Source organism: Oncorhynchus nerka, unplaced genomic scaffold (genome assembly GCF_034236695.1).
Source record: "Oncorhynchus nerka isolate Pitt River unplaced genomic scaffold, Oner_Uvic_2.0 unplaced_scaffold_1609, whole genome shotgun sequence".
Classification (NCBI taxonomy): Eukaryota; Metazoa; Chordata; class Actinopteri; order Salmoniformes; family Salmonidae; genus Oncorhynchus; species Oncorhynchus nerka.
In genome coordinates this window covers 67,501-78,186 of record NW_027039706.1, presented here as the reverse complement: position 1 = coordinate 78,186, position 10,686 = coordinate 67,501, and the positions used below count along the sequence as shown (strand labels likewise).

General features: G+C 47.7%; 1 protein-coding gene across 1 annotated transcript in view; it reads left to right on the top strand.

Annotated features, from left to right (window-relative positions):
* Nucleotides 1-433: 433 nt before the first annotated feature.
* Nucleotides 434-10,686, top strand: part of LOC115115033 (FH1/FH2 domain-containing protein 1-like) — a gene marked incomplete at its 5' end in the record, with an annotated part of 70,243 nt that continues 59,990 nt past the window's right edge. The window contains 3 exon segments of the mRNA XM_065015211.1: nt 434-501; nt 5,116-5,221; nt 8,589-8,683. Coding sequence (XP_064871283.1) covers nt 434-501; nt 5,116-5,221; nt 8,589-8,683 — 269 coding nt within the window.

Below are 10,686 nucleotides of genomic sequence, written 5' to 3'. Positions count from 1 at the left end.
ATCAGATAACATGGACATGGAGGACCTGTAGATCAGTGTACAGGGTAACCCCTAACTAAACACTACAGTAGACCTATCTAACCAACCCCACTGCTCTAAGGGGGGGGGGGGTAACCCCTAACTAAACACTACAGTAGACCTATCTAACCAACCCCACTGCTCTAAGGGGGAGGGGGGGGGAGGTAACCCCTAACTAAACACTACAGTAGACCTATCTAACCAACCCCACTGCTCTAAGGGGGGAGGTAACCCCTAACTAAACACTACAGTAGACCTATCTAACCAACCCCACTGCTCTAAGGGGGGGGTAACCCCTAACTAAACACTACAGTAGACCTATCTAACCAACCCCACTGCTCTAAGGGGGGGGGGGGGGGTGTAACCCGGCCGCGTGGGATGTAATTGTTAACCTCATCTCTTTGATCTCTTTCAGAGAAGCTGTACAACTCTCATGGACCTGAGCTCCGGAGGTCCCTGTTCTCCCTCAAGCAGCTCTTCGAGGTAGATAGAGTATATTATCTCTGGCAGAGACCAGTATATTATCTCTGGCAGAGACCAGTATATTATCTCTGGCAGAGACCAGTATATTATCTCTGGCAGAGACCAGTATATTATCTCTGGCAGAGACCAGTATATCTCTGGCAGAGACCAGTATCTCTGGCAGAGACCAGTATATTATCTCTGGCAGAGACCAGTATATTATCTCTGGCAGAGACCAGTATATTATCTCTGGCAGAGACCAGTATATTATCTCTGGCAGAGACCAGTATATTATCTCTGGCAGAGACCAGTATATTATCTCTGGCAGAGACCAGTATATTATCTCTGGCAGAGACCAGTATATTATCTCTGGCAGAGACCAGTATATTATCTCTGGCAGAGACCAGTATATTATCTCTGGCAGAGACCAGTATATTATCTCTGGCAGAGACCAGTATATTATCTCTGGCAGAGACCAGTATATTATCTCTGGCAGAGACCAGTATATTATCTCTGGCAGAGACCAGTATATTATCTCTGGCAGAGACCAGTATATTATCTCTGGCAGAGACCAGTATATTATCTCTGGCAGAGACCAGTATATTATCTCTGGCAGAGACCAGTATATTATCTCTGGCAGAGACCAGTATATTATCTCTGGCAGAGACCAGTATATTATCTCTGGCAGAGACCAGTATATTATCTCTGGCAGAGACCAGTATATTATCTCTGGCAGAGACCAGTATATTATCTCTGGCAGAGACCAGTATATTATATATGGCAGAGACCAGTATATTATCTCTGGCAGAGACCAGTATATTATCTCTGGCAGAGACCAGTATATTATCTCTGGCAGAGACCAGTATATTATCTCTGGCAGAGACCAGTATATTATCTCTGGCAGAGACCAGTATATTATCTCTGGCAGAGACCAGTATATTATCTAATCCAATACTAGACATGACTGAGTCCCACCCACCGTTTATTCAACATGTGCTGATTCTCCATATCACATCGACCACCCTCTTCCTCCTCTTCCTCGCTCTGTGAGCTGGTGCCAACAGGGCCAGTGGAGACAGCTCTACTCTGTGTCTGATAGGACTGGAACAGAGGAACCTGGAAGAATGGAGATGGGGGGGTGGGGAGAGAGAGGGGGGGGGAGACGGGCGGTAGAGAGTGGTGAGAGAGAGGGGAGAGAGAGGGGGGGACGGGCGGTAGAGAGTGGAGAGAGAGGGGGAGACTTGGGGAGAGAGCGAGAGGGGGAGACTGGGAGAGATGGGGGAGACGGAGAGAGGGGAGATGGGGAGACTGGGAGAGAGAGGGGAGATGGGGAGACAGAGAGAGAGAGCGAGGGGAGACTGGGGGAGAGAGAGAGCGAGCGAGGGGGAAGACTGGGAGAGAGAGAGAGCGAGCGAGGGGAAGACTGGGAGAGAGAGAGAGCGAGCGAGGGGGAAGACTGGGAGAGAGAGAGAGCGAGCGAGGGGGAAGACTGGGAGAGAGAGAGAGCGAGCGAGGGGAAGACTGGGAGAGAGAGAGAGCGAGCGAGGGGGAAGACTGGGAGAGAGAGAGCGAGCGAGGGGGAAGACTGGGAGAGAGAGCGAGGGGGAGACTGGGAGAGAGAGAGAGAGAGCGAGGGAGACTGGGAGAGAGGGGGAGACTGGGAGAGAGAGAGAGCGAGGGGGGAGACTGGGAGAGAGCGAGAGAGAGCGAGGGGGAGACTGGGAGAGAGAGAGAGAGAGAGAGAGAGAGAGAGAGAGCGAGGGGGAGACTGAGAGAGAGAGAGAGCGAGGGGGAGACTGGGAGAGAGAGAGAGAGAGCGAGGGGGAGACTGGGAGAGAGAGAGAGCGAGGGGGAGACTGGGAGAGAGAGAGAGCGCGAGGGGGAGACTGGGAGAGAGAGAGAGAGAGCGAGGGGGGAGACTGGGAGAGAGAGAGAGAGAGCGAGGGGGAGACTGGGAGAGAGAGAGAGAGCGAGGGGGAGACTGGGAGAGAGAGCGAGGGGGATACTGGGAGAGAGAGCGAGGGGATACTGGCAGAGAGAGAGAGAGCGAGGGGGAGACTGGGAGAGAGAGAGAGGGGGGAGACTGGGAGAGAGAGCGAGGGGAGACTGGGAGAGAGAGAGAGAGAGAGACTGAGAGAGAGAGCGAGGGGAGACTGGGAGAGAGAGCGAGGGGGAGACTGGGAGAGAGCGAGGGGGGAGACTGGGAGAGAGAGAAAGCGAGGGGGGTAGAGCGAGGAGGGGGGGGAAAGAGAGCACATACCAGTCATGCCAGAGACTTCATTGTAATCATTTGAGAGATGAAGGCTTGATAATTGAAGTAAATGTGCAGGGCGTGTCCTCAAACAGGGACATGTGACCTGCTCTGGTCCAATGGAAACGTCCTCAAACAGGGACATGTGACCTGCTCTGGTCCAATGGAAACGTCCTCAAACAGGGACATGTGACCTGCTCTGGTCCAATGGAAACGTCCTCAAACAGGGACATGTGTCCTGCTCTGGTCCAATGGAAACGTCCTCAAACAGGGTCGTGTGTCCTGCTCTGGTCCAATGGAAACGTCCTCAAACAGGGACATGTGACCTGCTCTGGTCCAATGGAAACGTCCTCAAACAGGGACATGTGACCTGCTCTGGTCCAATGGAAACGTCCTCAAACAGGGACATGTGACCTGCTCTGGTCCAATGGAAACGTCCTCAAACAGGGACATGTGACCTGCTCTGGTCCAATGGAAACGTCCTCAAACAGGGACATGTGACCTGCTCTGGTCCAATGGAAACGTCCTCAAACAGGGACATGTGACCTGCTCTGGTCCAATGGAAACGTCCTCAAACAGGGTCGTGTGTCCTGCTCTGGTCCAATGGAAACGTCCTCAAACAGGGACCTACCTGACTACTTCTTATCAGTGCTGGACTTGGACTGAAACATGTTACCCAGTACTCATTTCTGGGTGCTGGTACCGTTTTTACATTTAGGGACAGGAAATCGTTTTTGAGCTAATATTCTATATCAGAGGGAACAGGAGCTCCAGCTGTAGCACATGTTTGAGGTGCCGGTACTCGGCTCCGGTGAGCTCCTGCCAAAAGTCATTCTTATCACCTTGATCAAATGGTCTCCAGCTGTGTCTGTCCCGAGCTCACTGGGCAGGGACACTCTGAGGGACCAGGATAGTTGATACAATGTTGCTAGTTTGCTGGTGAGACCTTCAGGTTGGAGCCATTGTTAGTTAATAGTTGGTACAATGTTGCTAGTTTGCTGGTGAGACCTTCAGGTTGGAGCCATTGTTAGTTAATAGTTGATACAATGTTGCTAGTTTGCTGGTGAGACCTTCAGGTTGGAGCCATTGTTAGTTAATAGTTGGTACAATGTTGCTAGTTTACTGGTGAGACCTTCAGGTTGGAGCCATTGTTAGTTAATAGTTGATACAATGTTGCTGGTGAGACCTTCAGGTTGGAGTCATTGTTAGTTAATAGTTGATACAATGTTGCTGGTGAGACCTTCATTTTGGAGCCATTGTTAGTTAATAGTTGATACAATGTTGCTGGTGAGACCTTCAGGTTGGAGTCATTGTTAGTTGATACAATGTTGCTGGTGAGACCTTCATGTTGGAGTCATTTTTAGTTAATAGTTGATACAATGTTGCTGGTGAGACCTTCATGTTGGAGTCATTTTTAGTAAATAGTTGATACAATGTTGCTAGTTTACTAGTGAGACCTTCAGGCTGGAACCATTGTTAGTTAATAGTTGATACAATGTTGCTGGTGAGACCTTCAGGTTGGAGCCATTTTTAGTTAATAGTTGATACAATGTTGCTAGTTTACTAGTGAGACCTTCAGGCTGGAACCATTGTTAGATAATAGTTGATACAATGTTGCTAGTTTACTAGTGAGACCTTCAGGCTGGAACCATTGTTAGATAATAGTTGATACAATGTTGCTAGTTTACTAGTGAGACCTTCAGGTTGGAGCCATTTTTAGTTAATAGTTGATACAATGTTGCTAGTTTGTTGCAGAAAGGCCATGTGTGTTTTATTTTTATCATGATATATCTATATATATATATCTACCTGCAGGATGCAATATTTTAATCTGTTGGCTGTTTTTACATAGTTGCCAATGGCAACAGAAGTTACTTTTTAGGTTTGTCATTTACATTCTGGATAGAGTTTTGATTAACTACATGACAATGATTTTGAGATACTTTTGTGTATATATATATATATAAAATACAAATACACTATATATACAAAAGTATGTGGACACCCCTTTAATTTAGTGGATTCGGCTAATACAGCCACACCTGTTGCTGAAATCGAGCACACATCCCATGCAATCTCCATAGACAAACATTGGCAGTAGAATGGCCCATACTGAAGAGCTCAGTGACTTTCAACGTGGCACCGTCATAGGATGCCACCTTTCCAACAAGTCAGTTCGTCAAATTTCTGCCCCGGGCCAACTGTAAGTGCTGTTATTGTGAAGTGGAAACATCTAGAAGCAGCTCAGCCACACAAGCAGGGCCGCACTACTCTAGTGTGCGGGGAACATTAACTGTCTGTTTGGGGTCTAAACTGCGTCTAAGCAGGGTTTCTATGGTATCCTCTCTGTTAACAATCTGCTGTGTGGTTGCGGTGTGTTGTAGGACGATAAAGACCTGGTGCCAGAGTTTGTGAATTCAGAAGGCTTGACGTGTTTCATCAAGGTTGGAACGGAGGCAGACCACAACTACCAGAACTACATTCTCCGAGGTGAGTACGATCTCAACAATCATTTTCATTTAACCTTTTATTTAACTAGGCAAGTCAGTTAAGAACAGATTCTTATTTACAATGACGGCCTACCGGGGAACAGTGGGTTAACTACCTTGTTCAGGGGGCAGAACGACAGATTTTTTGTCAGCTCAGGGATTCGATCCAGCAACCTTTTGGTTACTAGTCCAACGCTCTAACCACTAGACTACCTGCCTGCCCCACTCATCTAACAGACTCACCTACCTTATATATCACTAATCGTTTTCTCAGACGTACATATTTCAGAACAAGTTTGCAATGAATGTTACACAGTAAAATACCTCGATACTTTTACAATTATTAGTGTTAACAAAGATACTGAGGATACTGAACGTTAGGGCTTTAGTATCGTGATACTGAATGTCAGGGCTTTAGTGTCGTGATACTGAGGACGCTGAACGTCAGGGCTTTAGTATCGTGATACTGAGGACGCTGAACGTCAGGGCTTTAATATCGTGATACTGAACGTCAGGGCTTTAATATCGTGATGCTGAACGTCAGGGCTTTAGTATCGTGATACTGAGGACGCTGAATGTCAGGGCTTTAGTATCGTGATACTGAACGTCAGGGCTTTAGTATCGTGATACTGAGGACGCTGAACGTTAGGGCTTTAGTATCGTGATACTGAGGACGCTGAACGTCAGGGCTTTAATATCGTGATACTGAACGTCAGGGCTTTAGTATCGTGATACTGAGGACGCTGAACGTTAGGGCTTTAGTATCGTGATACTGAGGACGCTGAACGTCAGGGCTTTAGTATCGTGATACTGAACGTCAGGGCTTTAGTATCGTGATACTGAGGACGCTGAACGTTAGGGCTTTAGTATCGCGATACTGAGGACGCTGAACGTCAGGGCTTTAGTATCGTGATACTGAGGACGCTGAACGTCAGGGCTTTAGTATCGTGATACTGAGGACGCTGAACGTTAGGGCTTTAGTATCGTGATACTGAACGTCAGGGCTTTAGTATCGTGATACTGAACGGCAGGGCTTTAGTATCGTGATACTGAACGGCAGGGCTTTAGTATCGTGATACTGAATGTCAGGGCTTTAGTATCGTGATACTGAGGACGCTGAACGTTAGGGCTTTACTATCGTGATACTGAGGACGCTGTACATTAGGGCTTTAGTATCGTGATACTGAACGTCAGGGCTTTAGTGTCGTGATACTGAGGACGCTGAACGTCAGGGCTTTAGTATCGTGATACTGAGGACGCTGAACGCCAGGGCTTTAGTATCGTGATACTGAACGTCAGGGCTTTAGTATCGCGATACTGAACGTCTGGGCTTTAGTATCGCGATACTGAACGTTAGGGCTTTAGTATCGTGATACTGAACGTCAGGGCTTTAGTGTTGTGATACTGAGGACGCTGAACGTCAGGGCTTTAGTATCGTGATACTGAGGACGCTGAACGTCAGGGCTTTAGTATCGTGATACTGAACGTCAGGGCTTTAGTATCGTGATACTGAACGTCAGGGCTTTAGTATCGTGATACTGAACGTCAGGGCTTTAGTATCGTGATACTGAGGACGCTGAACGTCAGGGCTTTAGTATCGTGATACTGAGGACGCTGAACGTTAGGGCTTTAGTATCGTGATACTGAACGTCAGGGCTTTAGAATCGTGATACTGAACGTCAGGGCTTTAGTATCGTGATACTGAACGTCAGGGCTTTAGTATCGTGATACTGAACGTCAGGGCTTTAGTATCGTGATACTGAACGTCAGGGCTTTAGTATCGTGATACTGAACGGCAGGGCTTTAGTATCGTGATACTGAACGGCAGGGCTTTAGTGTCGTGATACTGAGGATGCTGAACGTCAGGGCTTTAGTATCGTGATACTGAACGTCAGGGCTTTAGTATCGTGATACTGAGGACGCTGAACGTCAGGGCTTTAGTATCATGATACTGAACGTCAGGGCTTTAGTATCGTGATACTGAGGACGCTGAACGTCAGGGCTTTAGTATCGTGATACTGAGGACGCTGAACGTTAGGGCTTTAGTATCGTGATACTGAACGTCAGGGCTTTAGAATCGTGATACTGAACGTCAGGGCTTTAGTATCGTGATACTGAACGTCAGGGCTTTAGTATCGTGATACTGAACGTCAGGGCTTTAGTATCGTGATACTGAACGTCAGGGCTTTAGTATCGTGATACTGAACGTCAGGGCTTTAGTATCGTGATACTGAACGTCAGGGCTTTAGTATCGTGATACTGAACGTCAGGGCTTTAGTATCGTGATACTGAGGACGCTGAACGTTAGGGCTTTACTATCGTGATACTGAGGACGCTGTACGTTAGGGCTTTAGTATCGTGATACTGAACGTCAGGGCTTTAGTGTCGTGATACTGAGGACGCTGAACGTCAGGGCTTTAGTATCGTGATACTGAGGACGCTGAACGTCAGGGCTTTAGTATCGTGATACTGAGGACACTGAACGTCAGGGCTTTAGTATCGTGATACTGAATGTCAGGGCTTTAGTATCGTGATACTGAGGACGCTGAACGTTAGGGCTTTACTATCGTGATACTGAGGACTCTGTACGTTAGGGCTTTAGTATCGTGATACTGAACGTCAGGGCTTTAGTGTCGTGATACTGAGGTGATACTGAGGACGCTGAACGTCAGGGCTTTAGTATCGTGATACTGAGGACGCTGAACGTCAGGGCTTTAGTATCGTGATACTGAGGACGCTGAACGTCAGGGCTTTAGTATCATGATACTGAGGATGCTGAACGTCAGGGCTTTAGTATCGTGATACTGAACGTCGGCTTTAGTATCGTGATACTGAACGTCAGGGCTTTAGTATCGTGATACTGAGGTCAGGGCTTTATCGTGATACTGAACGTTAGGGCTTTAGTATCGTGATACTGAGGACGCTGAACGTTAGGGCTTTAGTATCGTGATACTGAATGTCAGGGCTTTAGTATCGTGATACTGAATGTTAGGGCTTTAGTATCGTGGTACTGAGGACGCTGAACGTTAGGGCTTTAGTATCGTGGTACTGAGGACGCTGAACGTTAGGGCTTTAGTATCGTGATACTGAACGTCAGGGCTTTAGTATCGTGATACTGAGGACGCTGAACGTTAGGGCTTTAGTATCGTGATACTGAGGACGCTGAACGTTAGGGCTTTAGTGTGGTGATACTGAACGTCAGGGCTTTAGTGTGGTGATACTGAACGTCAGGGCTTTAGTGTGGTGATACTGAACGTCAGGGCTTTAGTATCGTGATACTGAACGTCAGGGCTTTAGTATCGTGATACTGAACGTCAGGGCTTTAGTGTCTTTGTGTTGCAGCCCCTAATCTGATCTTTGTGTTTCAGCCCTCAGTCAGATCATGCTGTTTGTAGATGGGATGAACGGTGTGATCGACCACAATGACACTGTTCAGTGGCTCTACACTCTCAGTGGCAGTCTGAGGGCTACATACGTGGGACTTTACCGCAGTAGAGTCACTGTCAATGTCAGAGAGAGTCTACTGTCCGTAGACTGAGAGTCTACTGTCCGTAATGTCAGAGAGAGTCTACTGTCCGTAATGTCAGAGAGAGTCTACTGTCCGTAATGTCAGAGAGAGTCTACTGTCCGTAATGTCAGAGAGAGTCTACTGTCCGTAATGTCAGAGAGAGTCTACTGTCCGTAATGTCAGAGAGAGTCTACTGTCCGTAATGTCAGAGAGAGTCTACTGTCCGTAATGTCAGAGAGAGTCTACTGTGTAATGTCAGAGAGAGTCTACTGTCCGTAATGTCAGAGAGAGTCTGCTGTCCGTAATGTCAGAGAGAGAGTCTGCTGTCCGTAATGTCAGAGAGAGAGTCTACTGTCCGTAATGTCAGAGAGAGAGTCTACTGTCCGTAATGTCAGAGAGAGTCTACTGTCCGTAATGTCAGAGAGAGTCTACCGTCTGAACGTCCGTAATGTCAGAGAGAGTCTACCGTCCGTAGTCAGAGCTTTAGTCTCTACGTCCGTAATGTCAGAGAGAGTCTACCGTCCGTTGTCAGGAGAGAGTCTACCGTCCGTAATGTCAGAGAGAGTCTACCGTCCGTAATGTCAGAGAGAGTGTCAGACGTCAGGGCTTCTACCGTCCGTAGAGAGAGTCTACCGTCCGTAATGTCAGGGCTTCTACCGTCCGTAATGAGAGTCTACTCAGAGAGAGTCGAATGTCAGAGTCTACCGTCCGTAATGTCAGAGAGAGTCTACTCCGTAATGTCAGAGGCTTCTACCGTCCGTAATGTCAGAGAGCCCCTAATGTCAGATCTTTGTCCGTTGTCAGAGAGAGTCTACCTCCGTAATGTCAGAGAGAGTCTGTTTGTAGATGTAATGTCAGAGAGAGTCTACCGTCCGTAATGTCAGATGAGAGTCTACAGTGGCTCGTAATGTCAGTGAGAGTCTACCGTCCGTAATGTCAGGGTAGTCTACCGTCCGTAATGTCAGACCTGAGAGTCTACACGTCCGTAATGTCAGAGAGAGTCTACCGTCCGTAATGTCAGAGAGAGTCTACCGTCCGTAATGTCAGAGTCTACCGTCCGTAGAGTCTACCGTCCGTAATGTCAGAGAGAGTCTACCGTCCGTAATGTCAGAGAGAGTCTACCGTCCGTAATGTCAGAGAGAGTCTACCGTCCGTAATGTCAGAGAGAGTCTACCGTCCGTAATGTCAGAGAGAGTCTACCGTCCGTAATGTCAGAGAGAGTCTACCGTCCGTAATGTCAGAGAGAGTCTACCCGTAATGTCCGTAATGTCAGAGAGAGTCTACCGTCCGTAATGTCAGAGAGAGTCTACCGTCCGTAATGTCAGAGAGAGTCTACCGTCCGTAATGTCAGAGAGAGAGTCTAGTCTACAGAGAGAGTCGTCCGTAATGTCAGAGAGAGTCTACCGTCCTACCGTCCGTAATGTCAGAGAGAGTCTACCGTCCGTAATGTCAGAGAGTCTAGTCTACCGTCCGTAATGTCAGAGAGAGTCTAGAATGTCAGAGAGTCTACCGTCCGTAATGTCAGAGAGAGTCTACCGTCCGTAATGTCAGAGAGAGTCTACCGTCCGTAATGTCAGAGAGAGTCTACCGTCCGTAATGTCAGAGAGAGTCTACCGTCCGTAATGTCAGAGAGAGAGAGTCATTACAATAATGTTGTTTTTAATACCATAAATTACTGGGTAGCCTACTCTGCTGACAAACAGATCAATAAATAACGACCTTGTCCACTATTGGCGAGGAGACAAATAGAATGGGTGTCGCCCCCCCCAACACCTGCCCCCCCTCCAAAACATGCCCCCTCCCCCTGATGTCTGTAAGAGACTTAAACACTAGTGTCTCTCGCTCAATAAATGTTTGTAAATCAATCACCTTGCAGCTGCTACAGCTCTGATTTCAGATCTCCTTTTTGAACAGGGAAGTGAGAACAGCCAATGAGATGTGACAGACAGGACAGGGTG